General features: G+C 45.6%; 1 protein-coding gene and 1 pseudogene across 1 annotated transcript in view; one reads left to right on the forward strand and one right to left on the reverse strand.

Moving 5' to 3' along the window:
- Positions 1-2,876, reverse strand: part of LOC126516728 (probable 4-coumarate--CoA ligase 2) — a 31,384-nt gene extending 28,508 nt beyond the window's left edge. The window contains exon 1 of the mRNA XM_050166831.2: positions 2,784-2,876. Coding sequence (XP_050022788.2) covers positions 2,784-2,876 — 93 coding nt within the window. The remainder of the gene's footprint in view (positions 1-2,783) is intronic.
- Positions 2,877-15,344: 12,468 nt separating this feature from the next.
- On the forward strand, positions 15,345-17,720 carry LOC140219356 (uncharacterized; annotated as a pseudogene).
- The last annotated feature ends 2,326 nt before the right edge of the window (positions 17,721-20,046 follow it).

Consider the following 20,046-nt stretch of genomic DNA (forward strand, 5'->3'; position numbering starts at 1 on the left):
CTGGCATGTTGTAAAGTGGGTCACTGCTTCTACCAATGCCGTGTGCGGCACGAAGGTTGTTGTGCTATTGGCTGCAATGGGTCAAACTCACATGTGTGATTGGTTGGTTTGTAACTCTTTTGAGCAGCTGAGTGGTTAAAAAGTCATGCTTTGGTTGTGTGGGAGAGAGTGGAGTTTCGGGCTTAGACTCGGACAGACGCCTCGGCGTTTGTATAAAGCGTCTCTTTACCGGACAACGGCTCTTCCTTTGCGCTGCCACCGTGCATTCGAACCATCGAGGGGCGCCGACTTCGGACCTTAAAACACCACTAGTGTTGAAGCTACCAGAAGATAAAGGGAAATGAAATTAACTGCAAGCGAATCAGTAGGCGGCGTATAAGCATAGGGCCCTATAACGTAAAGCGATTCCCATATGTTTTTATTCCAATCTCCTGACGTCAAATTTGCGTAACCGCCGAAGCAAGCATCGGGCAGTGACACGCAGCGTTACCTTAACAGCCCAATCAAACGCGCTCTCAGTTTACAGGAGGTCAGTTTTCTTTGCTTTCAAAACGAATAACATTTCCGGAACTGAGCGGTTTTTCTTTTCTAATTGGCTGTCAGGAGGCTAGGAGCACGCTGAAGTGGAGAGGGTTTCGATGGGGCCGAGCCAGCGCACTGAAAATAGATAACCTAATGAAAAGGGTGCTGCTGCTGTCTGTCATTGATCCGCTTCCCTTGCTTAGCTTATGGTGGCTTGTCGAAAATCGCGGAGACGTGCAAAGGAACGTTAAGAATGCCGCTGAAATGGATCCTCAGCAAGGAAGAGTTCGCAGACAAGGTCGTAAATGTGCCGAAAGTGCTCCAACACGTTACACGCCACGCAAGAAGGTTTATTATACGTGAATAAACCCATTTTCTCTGGCAGGTGCGAGTAGCCAATGCCTGAGTGCTCGGCCGCAGCCATCGTTTATTCCTTTCGGGACGGGGCCGCCTGCGGCTATTCAGAAGAAAATGCAGTTTTGTTCGGCATATTAATTTATCTTTAACGCGAACACGTCACTTTGACGCGGTGAATTTTCGCGGTTTTGTGATGTCGTGTAACAGGCAAGTGAAGTGGCTGCAGAACGAAAACTTTTGACAAATAGCCGAGGGCTAGTGGCGAAAAGGTGGCGAATGAGAAATAACTATTTTTCTGTTGTTCGATCCGATCATACATAATCAGTGTGTACACGTCGTACACGTCCCGAAAACCGTGATAGCTCCCCATCTAATGATGGGGAGCTATCGCGGTTTTCGTGACGTCGCGTGACAAACAGGTGAAATGGACGTGGTCCAAAAGCTTTTTTTGTTAATCGCAAAAGGATGATTGCAGAATTGGAATAGAAAAATTGGGAATGGCTTTACGCTATAGCGCCCGTGCTGATGCATGTTGAAGCTTCACTCCGTGTGCGACAAGGCGCCACAGGCTAACCGGACGCGAAAGACAAACCACGTGCGGAAACAGCGTCGTTACCTCCGCAGGCGACCTACACCGCCTACACCAGGATACACGGCGTTGGAGCCTCCGCCGCGCTGAAACAACCGAAGCGCTCACTGTCGGCGCTCGTTAGTGCCATGACGCAGTGATTTGCTTCGCCGCACTTAGATGACGGCGCCATCCCTGTCGAGATAAAGCATATTTTACGCGTTCGCCCCGACGTCACAATCGTCACAAAATGATGATCCTGGACCGTTGCCTAAAACTCTTTCTAGCTAAAAAGAACCAGAAAGTTCGCATTCTCACATAGCGCTCGCCGCAAGCGCTTCCAGGTAAAGGTTACGGTTGCATTAGCTTCAGTTGCCGGGCAGCGGCAACTGTTTGACCAGTGTATATGCGCGTCGCTTGTAGTATAGTGCCCCACACCGCAGGTCTTGCAGTCGCTGCGGTGATCGGTGCGCTGCCTCAATATATTGCAAAATGAAAACAAGCATAGAGCTGCGCGTAAATTTCGCATTAGGCAATATCGTAATCGGGGGTAAATTTTTCTTGCGTTCGAATCTTTTTTTAACAGAATAATTTGTTTAGAGCGATTGGTCCTTCCTGAGAAAGAGAGGGACGGGTTTTCTGGTTGGGTAGGCAAAGAAAGGTTAACGGATTTAAAATCTTGGACGAAAACGGCGTGCTCAAGTGAGCAACGTCGTTCCGCACGACATAATAGTTGTACAAAGGCTTGCACAGGCCTGCTATTTCTTGTGCCAGAAGCAATGGACCATTACAGGTCACAAAGAACCAACCAATATATTGTGTAAATTGAAAAAAAAAAAATAAACATTGGCTGCTTTGTCTGCTCAAATGACCTCAAACTGACTTGCTGCTTTATTTCGCAGTATTCTGATTTAGCATTGTTTTCTGATATTGTAAAACATTCTGATTGAGTAATCTGATCAAACAAATGTTGTGGTACGCTTCTCGTTTCACATTTCGCGACCTGTAGACTGGCACCACTACGGCCATTCGAACACCAGAAGGCACCCTCGTCTGACATTGATTAAAACTCGCGCCACGTTGACGCACAGTAACAGGGTACTTCTCGCTAGGTACACGCGGGGGGGATATACGCAGCCGAGCCGTATGAGGTACTCTCTCCCATTGCGGGCGTGCCCATCTCTGTGTCCGCACTGCGCAAGGGCATTCCCACTTGAGACACGCCACTCTACAGGCGCAAATACAACAATGGATCCCTGGGTGCCACACTGTTTTGAGGTTCTTGCGCTTTACCTGACGCTAAAAGTAGCTACCTATATCGAAATATCTTGCTTACTTTGACCTCGTTGAACGGTAGCGGCCTTCCCACGCTCTTGACGTCATCAAGTTGTGGTGCCGAAAGCGTGGCGCCCCCGGTGAGCTCCGTCATACCGTAAACTGCAAAGACAGGCACGATAATATTTAGTGCGATTAGCGTTCTTTGCCTACTTCACCTATTTCGAATCTATCTATCTATCTATCTATCTATCTATCTATCTATCTATCTATCTATCTATCTATCTATCTATCCTCTTACGCCAACACGGCGACCCAAGTTGTCGTCAAGCTAGTGCTACAGAGTATGCGGTCAAGTTGCTGATGCCATTGTGGTTATTCATCGTCGTCATTCCAGCTTCATGATCTGACTTCGCCATGCTGTCGTCGTCACGCTTGCTACTCTGACCATGCGCCCTAAATTGTTTAATAGCCTGGACCACCATGGATTTGGTCGTGGTCGTGACGCCGTCGCAGAGTCGTTACATCGTCTTCATTATAGCTTTGTCATCTGACTCTCGTCTTGCCGTCATCGTCGCGCCATCATCGTCGTATTGTTGTCACGCATTCGTTGTCATACCGTCATCGTGATGCCCTTGCGATCGTTCTTCACCGCCACTCAAGCTTAGTCATACGACTTTCGTCATGCCGTCGTCGTCATGCATTCGTTCTCATACAGTCGTCCTGATGCCGTCGCGGTTATTCCAGCTGCGTCATCCAAGTCACGTTATGTGGTCGTCGCCGCACCATCTTCGTCACACAGAGGTCATCATATCATTGTCGTCACGGGCATGGTCGGTATGTTCTCATGGTTAGTCCACTGTTATCAAACTTCGTTATTTGACTCTGGTCGTGTCGTCGCCGTTACGCCTCCTACGCTAACCCAGTAGCAGGAGTTGTCTAATAGCTTGAGCCAGTAGGTACGTGGACATGGTCGCGATGCCGTCGTAGTTCTTGCATCATGGTTAATCCATGTTTGTAACCTGATTGGCATCGTGTAGTCGTCATGCCATCGTCGTCATATCCTTCATGCATTCGTTGTCATACCTTCATCGTGATGCCGTCGTGGCGATTCCATTGTCTTCATTCCAACTTCTTAATACCACACTATTCATGCTGTCGTCGTCATATCCTTACCTTTGTGTCATCTTCGTTGAACACCATCATCGGTTCAGAAACATCCACCCATTATCTCCATGTCGCCGCAATTCTACTTCCTACGTCGTTAAATTGAGGGCATTCTGTCTTGTTAATTCTCTTGTAATCGTGCTGTCGTCATTTAATCGGGATTATGCCTCCATTTTCATGCCATCATTGTCCGTTCGCCGTCATCTATCCACCTTCGTCATCAGGTTGTCGTCATGCTGTTGTCGTTCTACACTCATATTCATTCCAGTGTCTTCATATCAGCGTCATCACGCTGCCCTCATTACATTGTCGGCATTATTTATGAATTGTCATCTCGTTGCTGTCACGCTGTCGTCGTCATGCAGCCTTTGCCATTCCATCTATGTCACTCCGTCTTCGTATTTCCTTCGTCGAACTGCGTTGTCGTCAAACATTCATATTCACGCCGTCGGGCTCATTGGCGACTTTGGCAAGCGAGTGCCGCATAAATGTGGCCTGACACTGGAGACACTGACTATTGTATATAGCCGAAGCAGAGAAACTCTCGGAATGACCATTGCCGATAATAAATAAACGTGACTTCATCAATATCGTGTGTCGCTACATTGCTTGGATGCTAATCGGATTACCGTCAACCGTCATCGTGAGATGGGTTCCGCCACAAACCTTTATTACGCAAATCTTTATTAGGCAGAGTGAGAGAGAAGCTCAGTTACCTCATGACGCCTTTCGCAGCGCTCGCACAGACCGCCGCGCCATGCATTTGGGATGCAACGCGCAGGCTCCGCGGTGGCGGCGCTAGATGGCGCCGAGTGTTTTAGCGAAGCGCTAAAGAGGAATCCTGCTACAGTACACGCATCATACATAACTCGCTTCGACGGTGGCAATCCGTTGTCGCCATATTGATAAATGCTAAACACAATACCGTCGACAGTCATCATAACATGGGTTCCGTCGACTTTTCTTCATTTCAGACACATTATTTTCTTATTTATCTCTAGGCCTATTACTCCACAGCTGCATGCAAGGCTAGCCTGACTTTAATTGCTAACAGTCTTTTTTTTCATCTTTGAAGAGCGACGGCTATTCTCAATAGGTCTTCAGCATACGTTTTTTTTTTCTGTGATAACAGTTCGAATACCAGCTGGGTTTCTGAGTGCACATTATATATTCCTAAGTATTGGACAACAACGGTCTAGAGCTGTAACTTACTAAGTATACATCCTCGTTATGATTTTACAGAACAAAGAACAAACAAGGCGCCGCTAGTTTCTGCAGCGGTCATGCAAGGAAGCTGCTTCAGAATGGAGGACGTGGTTATAAAGGCTCATAGGTTCTGCGAGCTGTACGCACGTGAAAGCTTCAGGTACACCTGCAATGAAGGGCTGCGTGGTACTTCTAGCTGCGGTTTTCCGTTAAGCGCAATGTTTCGGATAAGGTATATTTTAATTATTATAAATCAGTCCTTAAAACTTGCGAGAGGATGTTTATTCACCGCATCGCTTGTGTAATTGCGCAATTATGCACCATCCTTCGACACCCGTGTGAGGCGTTTCTTTTGAGCGAATTTTTGTGTACTTGATCTACTAAACGAATTCAGAAGATAAACCCAAAAAAGCCTAACATTACTGCGCATTTTATGATAGCTACTCTTCCGAACGACAAGTAAAACTCATTCAAAAGTTAGGATATTTAAACACATATTTTCTCTATTTATGGCAACTGCAAGCAACTTCTGAGCTGTTCAATACGTATCGTCTCGCTACAGCAACCATTGGGTCACTAAGCGGCAAAAAATGCGAGCGCAGTATCGTCTGCCTACAGCAACCATTGGGCCACTAAGCGGAAAAGTATGCGAGCGCACTATCGTCTAGCTGCAGCAACCATTTGGTCACTAAGCGGCAAATTATGAGAGTGCAGTATCGTATGGAGATCCTATGGAGAGATAGCTGCGTATCCATTCAAACATCCGACCACCCACTTCTACCTCTACGAGAACAGAGAGGATAACTTCATGGGTAACGTTTTCATACGCCCATTTGACGCCGAGAAAAAAAGAAGCGCATAGACGCTTACGGTATTTCTCATGCTGATCGTAGGTGACCACGTCGACGATGTTATCGATTGATGATCGACCACGTCGAAAGCACACCATGGAATGCGGGTAGGTGTTGTGGTACTCCAAGTACCATTCCAGGCGTCCTAGGATGATCCTCGCCATTACATTGCCCACACAACTTGCCAAAGTAATCGGGCGATATGATGACAGTTGCAACAGCGACTTGCCAGGCTTCAGCAGTGGAACAAGGCGATTCGTCTTCAAGCTTATGGGTAGCGTGCCACTTTTCCAAGATTAATTGTACAGCTCAAGGGGAACAACACTTGCTCGCTCATCCAGGTGACACAAAGCTTGGTAGGAAATTCCATCAGGTGCGGGCGCTGATGTACATCCAAACAAAGCTAATATTGCCTTAAGTTCGTGGATTGAGAATGGTAGATCCATGCGGTGATCACGTCGTGGCGGACAACTACTCGAAGGCGGTGGAATGTTGGGAGCTCTGAGTTGGCTAAATAATTTGGCGTAGAGCTCCTCTGCCACGTCAATCTCCGGCCTCTTTTAAGAGTGGGCTAGAGCGTTGAATGGGAACCGCTGTACGTGGGATGTCCGGAGACCTCGCACCGCTTTGCATAGTTGCGATAAAGGCTTGCGTGGATCTAGCAACTCAGGTGGCAGTCCAGCGTTGCGATTCGAGCTTGTCTAACCGGCGCTGCATCTTCTTTCGCGTGCGTCTGGGGGTCCGTAAATCGTCCATTGCCTTCGTGTGTCGGTACCTTCGATCAGCATGTCGTCGGATTGCTCGAAGTCGTTCTAGCTCCACATCAAATTTCGTCAGTTTTGAAGAGCATGTTAGAGTACGCATAGTGTCTTGCACCGCATTCTTGATTGCCTCTTCCAAGACGAAAGGTGGATTGGCTTCGCATTGTTCTTCCATGACAGACTGAAATTTATTCCAGTCCACTCTTTGGATCGTATCTCGTATTTTGGAAGGAGACAATCCCCTGATCTTGACGTACGTGGAATATTGTCGCTTCTGTGCTTCTCTATGTCCGCAAACCACCTTCCATGTCTGACAAGACTTCGTGAGACACAAGCCAAGTCAAGACAGCTGCTGTATGTGGAGCCACGTAGAAACGTAGGACTTCCATCATTCAACAGCCAAAGTTTATTACTAGAGGCGAAATATACTATGCATCTGCCTCTAAGCGGTCATCTTCAAACTACCCCAGAGTGTATCATTGGCGTTGAAGTCTCCAATAATGACCCACGGATCGGGAGTGAGGAAAAGATGTCTCGCAGTCTTTTATGACCAAATCGACTTCACGCCGATAGGTAGGCGCCCACAACAGTAAACGTAAAATTATTTCACTTAACTGTTAGGCATATATATTGATTATCGCCATTAGGTGGCACAGCCTGATGAATGTAAGTTAGGTCATGGCGAATAAACACCAAAACCTTACTGTTTTCAGCAAACTTTGACGACATAAACGATTCGTATCCAGAAAGCCTGATCGTGTTCGATAAGTTCGGCTTGCTAATGACCGTAATGGGAAACAAACTGGCATACGTGAACCGACGGAAATTCTAAATGCGCGCTCTGGTCCGCGGGCATTCCACTGAAAAATAGCTGCTTTTCGGACCTCATCCCTGAAATACAGTGGCTGGGGAGCCATGATCTACTCAAGGGTTGCAGCACCGGACTCAGAGAGTCCAGTACTCGAAGCGTACTTCTGGCAGACGGTATGTGCATGTTGTTTAGCAACACGCGAATGGCATTCATTAACGACCTAACAAGTACTACCACTTGCTCATCTGTTTTCTGCGACTCCTCGGATGCAGCACCTTGCTGTACTGGGGGCGGCTTCTACTGCGGATCTTCTGCCGGCCGTGTACGCGTAAGTGGCGTCCATTCCTTTGTAGAGAGAGATTTGGCAGTTTTCTCCTCTCCAACATCGATGTTTTGAGTGCCAGAAACTTCAGCTGAAGGTGCTGCTTGACGAGCCGACTTTTTTTAAAAGTAGATATTTTCCGTCGTGAGGACCTTCAATGGTGACGTCGTCTTCGCTGGACTTTCTCAGCGGCGTCTTTGTTGGTAGAGTTTTCTCTTTGTTTGAGAATGGAGATCTCTGTCTTGATTTGGGTACAGTCTTTCGAAGAGGCGCTGGGATCACCTTGACAGTTATGACAGTTCAACGTGGTTGCGCTGCAGTTGTCTTCTGAGTGGGCTTCGGCGCATCGAGGGCACACCGCGGAACCTTTTCAAACACCCTTCACATGGCCAATCTTCATTGCATTGGTATTAGAATAAATGATCGAACCTGGTGGCGAAAGTGGCCAACCTTCACGTAGGATGGAACCTTTGAACGTTATCCTCACACAACGTGTGTTACCGAGGCGATTAACATGCACAATGACGTTGTGTTCACTTGCTGATTTTATGAGAACTAGTAGGTCTGCGTTATGTATTTCATTGGCAATGTCATAGATGACTCCTGGTATTGTGGCACCACTCGCTGGCACTATAGATCGGACCTTGATGTTAACCAGCTGCGTTACATGTTGTAGTGATTAGCGCGCTCGAGTTCATCACATGGATCATCAGGATGTTTCTTATAATGTTTATCATGACATCCTTGATCTCGTTCGGCACGGTGTTTTCTAGATACACAGAGAGTGCTTGCTTATTGAGGACACGTAGGTTGTCAGTAGCGTTCTGTGGCACAAACGTGATGGAATGAGGCCATCGTTGAGGCGCAGTTTTCACGGTGGTCGAACTTGACGCCGAAGATGCGTTGATAATTCTTCGTTTGGCCTTGCGGAACTGGAAAAATCAAAAGCTGTCCTCTGAAGACTCGTCACTTGATGCGGAGTACAGCTCTGTGTCCTAGCTTTTGCTCGATGTATTTCCTCGCTTCCTCGAACGATGTCCGTAGGTGAACGGGAACCGGGAGGGTCCTCGGGGTGTTGTACATCCATCACGGCAATGTAGGGGGCGGTAGACCCCACAAGTGCAGTGAAAATTCAAGAAAAGCACAGAGAAGGACGAAATGTGTTCCAGAAGAGAAACAGTTCGTCTGTGAACTGCGACCGAGCCATGCATTCTACACATATCCTGGCGCCGTCAGTTTTACATTTGGAAGAATGCCACCTCTTTGCAATGCCACAGCTATTTTTCTTTTCCCTATTTTCTTTGTATAGTAAGGTTTACTATATGTAGATATTCCAAATACAGAGGAACAAACCTTGTATGATCCCCGGCAGGCGAAACTTCTTAACGACACTTCGCATAACGGATGAGGTCAGTGTACTGCCACCAAAAATCACTTTTGTGAGACTGCTCGTATCCACTTGGTCCGTAAGTGGGGATTGAACCAGCTTTTGAAGGATTGTTGGATACAAAAAGGTGCTTGTCGGCTGTTGTGCAAAAAGGAAGCAAAGTGTTAGTGTGAAAATCTGAAAGCATGAGTAGTATTTTTATCGATACTTCGACTGTTCAGTTTTTGCCCTCTGCTGGGAGTGCAAGGGGCATGGATTATCTGCATCAATTTTACGACCAGAACTTTTCATGGCCATCACCAGTTTTCGTCACAATGCGCTTGGTCATGAAAATTATCGCCGTTTTATTGTTACTGATCGCTTACTTTCTGCAAACTTTGAAGTGGTAATGCTACAAATGAAGCCAGGAAAAGGAAGGCACTTAATTTGACTTTTTTCTTCTCGTGCAATGTCATTGGGTGTAATTATCTTTTTGACTAAACCAAATTTTTAAATATACCCTGTCGCAACCAGCACACTTGTAGTGCTTCAATTGGATTACTCGAAGAGGCGGAAATTATTTGCACGAGAAATGAAATTGTATAATCAACTTATCAAGAAATCGGAACTAATTAGATCTGTGACTCATTTCTTTACGACACAAGCAAAACAATAACCTGTATTCGCTTTTTGTCGCATGATGAGTTCCGTGGTCACTCTAAGCACACAGTGCTTGTTAGGTGACCAGGCTGTGGGGAGACACCTTCAAACGTAAAAAGCATAAAATTGTGGACTGTCTTGCTAGCAAACTAAAGCGGTACATTGTAAATACATTCGATTTATACCGCCACGATAATGCATTGACATTATTTGAATTTGGAAAACAAATAAACGAACTTGCAAATGTGCAGCATATTGTAAGGCCGCGATAACGCGTTGTCATTATTTACAAAAAAAAAAACAAGAGGCAAATAAACGGAACGATAAATGTGTTGAGTCTTAAAATGCTACACTAACACATTAACATTTTTTGCAAAACGAAAGAAGCGAACGATTTAAATGCAAGCACAGTTTACTGATAGTTGCCTAAACGTGTACACAAGTTCCTCATACCTTTCATAGTTTTTCCTTTTGAGCTTATGTTATAAAAGTTGACACTGAGGTTATTAAATAATATTGGCACCTAGCACTTACTAGTTTCTTAAAGCGGCAGCGTTAAAAGGACCGTGTCGTAGAAAATGCGCTGGCGGCGTCCGCTTTCGGAGGCATTGGCCGTCAGAAAAAAAGAAAAAAAAAACCCAACCACAACCACGCAGGCCCTCCAGGTGGCGCAGTGGCGTTACAGAACTAATTGAATTTCTCAAAGCAAGATGCCTCAGGAAATTCGTAAAATCCGACTTACACAGAACCCACACACATGATAGCTTTGGTGTCTAATTTGATTATACGAGAAGACATAATTCTGTTACGCGGAAACATAAACACAAACCCCCCCTTTTTTTGCTTATGGGGGTATGAACCATTGAGGAGGCACTACTTGTAGCCTCCATCTTACGGGGGTATGAACCATTGCTGTGCCCTGCACCGCCGCCGGGATCGCCCCACCACTGTTTTCTATCGCGCCTTGTTTCGCAGAATATTAGGCGTCGGCGTGAACTGGACCAGATAACGCTATCGCGTTCCAGTCCTACAGGTAAAGCTTAAGCGTCCTCCAAATTTTTTGCCACAGTTGGCAAACACCCGTAGCTTAACATGTCTTTCCGTTTTGCATTGAGTAACGTTCTTCGTGAGCACAATATAATAAAATATCTCATCGGCGTGTAGTGCACCTTGCGCTTCATACCTTCCTATGATGGTCTCACGTATGCTGCAATATAGCTTACGCTTATTACTGTTCTTTTAATTATGCAGTTGATTTCGTGTTTTTACAGCGAAGCCCTGTATAATTCTACCCTCCCCAAAACAGTTGTCGTGTCTCTGGGCCGTGCCGCGGTGGAGGTGAAGCAGGCTGCACGCACTCCGACAATCATAATAATAATAATAATAATAATAATAATAATAATAATAATAATAATAATAATAATAATAATAATAAATGAAATAAGTAAATGAAAATACACTGTTTCAAGTCTATGGGTATACGGGAATCGTTTGTGAACAGCACATGAACTTATGAGCCGGAGGCGTTACCATATACGTAAAGGACAAAATGTATGTACGACATATACCCTTGACTCGCAAGAGGACAACGCCACCGACTGGGGGGGGGGGGGTATATTTGTGCCATACATACGAAAGTAGGAATTGTGATATCCACTGTGTATATATCTCCGGGAACACCCAAGTGCTCGAGAAGTTCTTGACCACACACTTTTCATGGTTCAGCGGTGATGACACAACCCCTGTGATCATCGATCGAGATGTCAGTGTGGACATTACAAATCCAGAAAAGAAATTGTTTACTCAGTTTGTGCTAGAGCAGTTTGGTTTTAAGTGCCTAACCAATCGAAGTCACTCAGCTACTCAATAACATTCGTGCATAGATTTCACTTTGGCCAAGATTCTAAGTTTGCAACCAAGTCAATCAGTGTATATCACAGTAATCACAAAACTATCATCACTACCATTGCCAATTATGAAAATAAGTACGTGTTCCTTTGTCTAACCCTGTGCCATCTGTTACAGCATCGCTGGTCATGCACCTTCATGAAGTGGTACGGCTCCCTAATTTTTTCTTTTTTCAGATCAAGTGCCTTACCGACTGATACCATATGGTAGTAATGACAGGAGAAGTAATTGTGGCGTCGTCTCTCTCAGAGGAAGTAGGAGCAGCATCGTCCATGGCTAGTGTTCGAAAAAAACAGAAAGGTCCTGGGTTACCATTTGTTGGGAGTTCGGTTTAGCAGAGACAAGCAATTCACGTTTTAACTGCATGAGAATGGAGAGTCGACTGGCTTTATTCAAAAGTAAAAGCAGGTTTGCCGAGTGCCTGTGGTGGCACCCCAGTCGTGCAGCCACCTCGCTTCAAAGAAAGAGGAGGGGGCAATGACCCGCACGACGAGGCAGGATGAGGTAAACTGGGTTTCCGGAGCAAGGGGCGATGATCCCCACGGCGAGGTGACGGACGGTCGCTACGATCAAGTCTAGGATGGATTGTATGAAGACATAATTCTACCAGCACGGATATTGGCCGAGTCATCCAGGTAATTGAAGAAATACTTTCTACAAATTCTACAAATGCACCTGCCACCCCTAGACAAGCGGACGAAGTTGGCCAGAAGAGTTCCGTCAGTTTTCCCTTAACCACTATTTTACTAGCCCCAGAGCAGGCAGGTACACGGCAAAAACACTGAGCCTTCCATCAGTACAAACGTTAGGAAGCTGGTTATTGGCAATATGACTCAAGATTTATGCCAGAAATGCTGCATTTTGTAAAAGAAAAAAAATTGGATATGATGGACAGGGCGTGTCCTAATCTGTGACGAAATTTATGTAGAATGAAACCTGTAATATGACTCTGAGAATGATGTTGGGGTTATGTCGCTAGCGGCACTGAAAGGGTTTGTCGTGTAGCACACAGAGCATTCCGGTTTTTCGTGTCAGGCATAGAGAAGCGCTGGCTCCAGCGTGTAGCTTTCTTCACAGGTGAAGGCACAGTTCCTTCTGGACCCGTTCTGAATTTATTGAGTGAACTTGTAAGGAAGCTGAAGAATTGTAGTCTCTATGTAAGTGCATTGATCTGCAGTCAAGCAAGCAACAATTCTGCAGTTGGGACAGCACTTGGAATAAGTCCTACAGGATCTTTTCTTTTTAAATGGCTGGGGCTAAAATATGCTTTATGTTTGATCCACCGCAGACGTTGAAATGTTCTAGGAAGAACTTGCGGAAATATGAGCTCCACATGGGTAAGGATGTTGTTACATGGAAACACATAATTAAAGTATACCAGTAAACCCATCGCCTAAAACTGGAATATCTACCAAAAATGTCTGACTGGCATTTGTACGAAACTCCTTTCGGTAACATGACGGTAAAATTTGAGTGGCAAATATTAACAGTGTGTATTTGGCAATTCAGGCTTTCATTGCTTTAACGTTTTGCCTCCTACTGCCATTCACACAGGAAGCTTTGTAGACAGATTGAACAACCTGTTCGATGCCTTGAACAGCTCCGCAGTGCGCAAAAAAGAATGGTAAATTAGACACGTCATTACCTCATCCACAAAGCACATTGGATTTTTAAACGCTTCCGTCGTTTGGATTAGGCTCTGGAAGTTAAATTGTCCTCGCCAACCTAAGACTACATTAACGCTACGACAAGACCTCCAGCAGTCGTTTAAATTTCAGTTGTAATTCTTGATACGGTGGCTGAACCATGATCCCCTTGAAAGTGTGTTCAGACTCTTGCGGTAGCAGCACAGTTGCAATGAAACACTTAATGTCTACCAGTGTCCTGCCAGACTCAGGCACACTGTTGTTTAAAACCTCTTGAAGCTTTCTGTGAACAGCGACTGCGCGAAGGACAAGGGTGTTCTTTTAACTCCACTTATAATTAGGCACTTCCACTGACTAACCTTAACAGAGCAATTGAAGGGGCAACTAACTCCACGGGGGCTGCTTTTACAGAAGGGCCCTCTGAAAGTAGTGAAGAATGAAGTGATGAGCTTGAGTCAAAGTTTACTATGCGTGTGGATATTGCATATACACATTCCTAAAGAAAATGCAGTGCAGCTCATGTTATGACCTCTTTAAGGAACTATGTGTACTAAAGCTTCTTGTTTTCTTCTAATAAACTCCTTAAGGAAAGTAGCCACTACCTCGCTAGACCTAGCCACTTAATTATTATGTTTAAAGCTGCGGAAATAAAGGGCAAAGCTCTCGGCCATTTAATTCTGCCAACTGAGGCAGCATATGAGCATATAGTGAGGCTTGAGGACAAATTTACACAAGCAATAGATGCTATTGCACACCACAAAGGTTTTACTAGTGCACTGTTCTCCATTCTGACAGATGAGACCGGTGATCCCCATATCTTCAGTGCAGGCTGCAAGCAGCAATTCCTGCAGCTCTATGTTCCCCTTCGGCTTTGCAGTTGCGGTTCAAAAGCCGCAGTTTAAGCTTGGCAACAGTGCTTAAATCTGCATAAAAATCTTATAAAGCCGCAATAGGTAGTTGTCAAGCTTTCTTGTAAAACCAAGCATATAGTTCCTTCCTTGTTTGCTTCAACGACTGAAGTTTTTCGGTTTCCTTTAGTTAATCCTTAGCCTCGCTCAGGATCGCTATTCTTACTGGATAGCCTGGGGCAGTGCCTCCTCTATTTTTTCAGTGCCTGGGCGAACGCTCTCCCCAGGCCGTCGGGGGCCCGCGTCGCCGCCGCCGCGTAGCGGCGCTGTGTGAGTAGCATAGTAAGCTGGCGCTGACGGGCCGCGCGCAGTACGAAGCTGACGAATTCGTGTTTGCATTAGCGTTTGATTGCGTTCCGATTTTTCTCAGGCTTTTGCAGGTACGTATTCCGCATGCAGTCTGTCCGGCCTTGCTGACAGTGCGAAACTTGCATTCGTATTTCGTAGTATGCGTTTTTTTCTCTCAGGCTTTTGCACGCACGTGTTGCACATGCAGCCTGTTCAGCCGCGCTAACATTGCGAAACTTTGAATTCGTATTGTTCTTCTTTCAAGATTTTGCAAGCACGTGTTCCGTATGTCTCAGTATGTCTTACTGTTGCGTACCATTGTGCAAATCGAACGGAAAGAAAAAGACTGTCGGGCTGTCGTTCCACGAAATACCACCTGCCGCTGGTATACGAGAGAGGTGGCTTGCAGTAATTAGGCAGGGTGATTGGTCGCCTAATACAGCTTCAAACTACACTAGAGTATGCAGCCGCCATTTCAGAACAGAAGACTTCATAGAAGAAAAAAACGGCAGCTCAAGAAGGATGCAGTTCCGTCTGTCTTTGCAGACTACCCTTCACGTTTGCAGCCGAAGGCAACAATTAAACGAAGCATGGCAAGTATCACTAAACGTGACCGTGCTGCGAACGAACAGTCAACGAATGATTGCACCAGTAGCCATGCTGCCTCGCGACCGCTGTCATGTGCAACGCAGGCAACATCAGGTCCCGAAGCTAAAGAATCGGAGCCGATGGATACTACAAGCGCTACCTGCGAAACAAGAGACCATCATGGTGTACAGTGCCAGAATGAATGCGTGCACAGGGCTGACCAGGCTGCCTCATGCGACAAAAGTGTCCAGGTCGACAGCAATTCGGCCTCTGCTTTGCTTACTACCGAAAAGGCCTAATGGAAGAGAAACGAAAGAGGTCTGAGGAGCCAGATACTGAGACCACATCAGACAATTGACAAGTACAAAGAGGAGCTCAAGAAACTGCAGGATGATTCTTTGACTGCAGACGTTTCCTACATTAGAGAAAGAGCAGCAGAGAAAGAGGCTTCAGCATTGTTTCTCGTGGACCAAATTACTAATTACAAAAAAAAGGCCTACCTGGTCTGAAGAAACTACTCGACGTTGTGTGGTGCTGAGGCATTTATCAACGAAAGCCTACGAACATATTCGAGGGGAGATGCTTTTGAAGCTTCCAGACCGAAAGACCCTAACCAACTATATTGGAACTACAAGTGGTGAGACCGGCTTCAGCAAACTGGTGGAAGCTCGGCTGATATATGAAGCCGAAAACTTTGACAAACCGCAATCAAAGGTCTGCTCGCTCATCGTTGATGAGATGAGGGTAAAGCTGAAGTTGCAATACAACAAGCAATGTGACTGCTTTGTTGGGCAAGTAGACATTGGGGTGGAAGAGCAAAACGGTGACATTGTCTTAGCCAATTCGCTCCTGTTCTTTGTTATCAGTGGACTGACAACAAAGTTTCGAATTGCAGTTGCCTACTATTTTACAAAAGGGCTAACGGGCCCCCAACTCCACAATTTGCTGATTTTCGTCATGCAAAAAGTGGAAGCTTGTGGGTTTAGGATTGTTCGCCTTGTCACAGACAATTGTAAAGTGAACGTGAATTGCATGAAACTGCATGGAAATGGCGTGCTTACCTACCGGATTGAACACCCCTGTGACCGCAGCAGGATTTTTTTCATTAGCTTTGATCCGTGCCACGTGCTGAAGAACGTGAGGTCACAGTTTCTATCGCGTGACTTTGGCCCGAAAGGTGAGATTTCTGCTTCACACATAAAAGACCTCTACGAACTGCAGAAGGCTTGTCTGTAAAGCCTGTCCGGTTTTTAAGCAGGAAGCATGTTTATCCGAGCAACTAAGAAAAGATCAACGCGGCAAGAGCCGTCCAGCTCATGTCTCCAAGTGTAACTGCTGCCTTGGAACATCTCAAGGATCAGGCTGGACACACTTGTGCGCTGTCATTTTCAGCCGCAGGCCCAACAATTACGTTCATGAAGAACGTTTATCGGTGGTTCATGCTTCACGATGTCAGCAACACGACGCAGCACATACGCCACAATGTTTTGGATGGCCGTCAATTTGACGACAGTGCTGATCCGCGGCTTGAATGGCTTGAGGTCACTTTTCCTATGTACTTGGAGGCGTTAAAGAAAAGATCTGGACATGCTCGTGAATTCCTCACAGCCGAAACGTATGAAGCAATTCTGTTAACCACCTATTCGACAGTGGCGTGCGTCAGATATCTGTTGATAGAAAAGAAGTTTTTTTTTGTGCTCACTCAAAAATTCAACAGCGATCCAATTGAATCGCTCTTTGGAAGTTTGCGAATGTCATCCGGGTGCAACGACATGTTGGACGTTCGGGCTGCACTGTCAGGTCTCGAAAAGCTACTGAAGACCGGGATTGCTGTGTCCAATGCAGCCTCCAATATTGCCCACAAAGAATGTGGTGCAATGTCGGGACACATACTGTGCGATGCACATTCCTCTGCACAACCAACTTCTGCTTCAGCTTCAATGCCTCCCTTGCCGTCGACTGTGCAAGCAGTGCCCCAGCTCTCGAGAGCAAGATTGGCGTTGCAGAGACTTAATACCACAGTTTTGCCACAGCAGCTGTCATCGCTACAGATTTCGGCTACCGCCTATGTGGGGGGCTACATTGCAAGGGTTGTAGGCGAGCATATGGACTGCGAGAACTGTGTTACTTTGTGTACGAAGCTGGTGAGCAACCAGCCGCTCTTTCAGCTCCCTCGGAGCCAAGATCGAGGTGGGCTGCTCTACCCGTCGGACCAACTTCTCTTTGTCCTGGACTGTTTAAGAGATTTTGCTGACCGTGCACTGCAGGAGCACCAGACCTTGCAGAAGCCACTGATTACTTTAGTGGAGTACGCCGTCCCAGCTCTTTCTTCTTCAAAGTTGCTGAAATGCAAGAGCACTGACAGCAACGAGCACAGGCTTAAGCTCATGAACCTCATATCGGTTCGTTTCCTGAGGCCGCTCCTCTGCAACTACGCCTTCAATGTTACTGATAGGCACGACGCAGTTAAACATTTTGTAAGAAAGCCCGTTTCGCGAAAGCACGCGAAGCTGTGAGAGTGGCATACGCTTCAATGACATGTGGTAGTTTCCTTCCGCAATAAATGCTTTTATTTCCACCATTGAAATGGTAAAATCAATGTGAGCCATGACTCGCAACTCATTGATATTGAAAACTTGAACATCCCTATTTGCGGAGTAATGTCTGCATGCAGGTTCTGCAGAGCTTCATGTGTAGCAGAATCGCGCGGGAGAACGCGCTTTTTGTTTGTTTTTGTTTGTTTTGTTTGTTTGTTACATTGCTGGCTTTATATATTGCACTGGGTACAGTGAAATGTTGCTGCTTGCAGAATATTCAACTAAACATGGTAGCCATGCTAAAGTGTCCATGCAGAACACAACTCATCCACTATTGTGGACTACAGTTGAATCTCGATAAACGAAAATCGCTTCGAAACTGCCGCTTAAATAGAACGCTATCCTGATGGTTGGTTGGCTCTCTGCAATGTCTCTCAGTAAACAGAACGCCTGGTAAATGGAACCAATTTCCCGGCACCTTCAGGCTCCATTTAAAGAGCGCCCACTGTAAAAATATAGGGGGGATCCTGTTTGAAACTTTCGCAAATCTAGTCTTAAACAAAACTGCATTTCAGTGGGAGCGAAATGCAAAAGCACCCGTGTACTTAGACATGTGCATGTTAAAGAACCCCAGGTTGTCCAAATTATTCTGGGGTTACTCGCTACGGCATGTCTCATAATTAGAAGGTGGGTTCTGGTTCGTAAAATACGATAATTTTTAATAGCTTGCTTAGAAATGCAGCACTACATTGTGTAGCTTGTTTGTGTGATGAGTCCCAATTTCTTAATTCAGTACTTTGACATTTATCATATTTGTGTGCTAGTCCATGCAAAATACCCCTGATCGGCCTCATTATACAAGCCACTGTGAATTAGGAATGGCTTAGTCAAGCAACTTAAACTTACAGCACAAACACCTAAGACGAACCACAAAAGGAAGATACGACACACATTGGTGCTAACAACTTCTTTATTTGTTCGTCTTCGATGCAATATAAACCCTAGGCCAAATCTGCCAAATTATGACATAAGCAAACGTAGGAAGTCAAATTCAGATGGGTGCAGGGACAAAGATATCTTACTGATGCAATTATCGTCCTGCCTTTTTTGTGGTAGGCCTCCAAGGCAAGCCGCGCATGCTCATTCTTGCTTTTGCCAAGAATCGACGTCCCATGAAGTTGTGCCTGACAATTGTTGCAAGAGTTTATATGCGCACCAAGGTGCGCTCCTCTATTTACATTTTTGTTTACTTTTTGCGCATGTTCCCTGAGTCGCTCGTTGACGCAATGCCCTATCTAGCCAAGCTATGTCTTACCACATGAGAGTGGAATGGTATAAACCACGCCGACAGCGCACAACACGTATGAAGCATCATGCCGAATTTAGCATCCACCTCTGCCCTCTCCGCAGGTGCGGGAGCATAGCTTTAAAAGCTTGTTCGGTGCAGAAAACGCCAAAGGAACACTATGGCTGCAAGCAAATTTCTTGAGTTGATAGATGACCTTATGTGTTTAAGGGACCACGCAGGGAACATGCACAAAAGTAAACAAAAATGTAGATAGAGGAGTGCACGTTTTTGCGCATATAAACTCTTGCAAAAATTGTGAGGCACGACTTGACGGGACGTCGATTCTTGGCAAAAGCATGAATGAGCTTGCGCGGCTTGCCTTAGAGGCCTACCACATAAAAAGGCAAGGTGATAATTGCGTCAGTGACATAGCTTTGTCCCTGCACTATCTGAATTTGACTTCCTACGTTTGCATATGTGATAATTTGGGAGATCTCTAATGTAATGTGTGCGCCTGTGCAGTTGTGTGGCCTAGGGCTTATATATGCATCGACGACGAAGAAATAAAGAAGTTGTCAGCACCAGCGTGTGTCGTATCAGCCTTTTGTGGTCCGTCTTGGGTGTTTGCGCTGTAAGTTTTAAGTTCAGAATTATGTACCAACTAGGCCAAATGAAGTTTTACTGTTAGTCAAGCGAGCTCAATATATAGTCTGTGCAAAAGTGTGGAGTGTCAGTACAAAGTAACAGTTCAATCACATGGCTCTGTAGTTACAGTTAAGTATGAAACGAGATAAGATTTCTTAGCATTTCTTTCATTTACTAATTTCATTGTGTTAGGACATGTAGAATACTAGTAACTGGCATGCTTACAATGTACGGTGTTTTTTAAAATCCAGACAATTGTTTTACTGGGGCAGAAATGTGATTTCTTTTGGGCCCGGAAGTGAACATATTATATTTCTTACATTTGGTGTTAAATAAGTTTTCTTCACTGTCAGTGTGTGTCTTGTGCATCTT

The sequence above is a fragment of the Dermacentor andersoni genome, chromosome 1 (genome assembly GCF_023375885.2).
Source record: "Dermacentor andersoni chromosome 1, qqDerAnde1_hic_scaffold, whole genome shotgun sequence".
NCBI lineage: Eukaryota > Metazoa > Arthropoda > Arachnida > Ixodida > Ixodidae > Dermacentor > Dermacentor andersoni.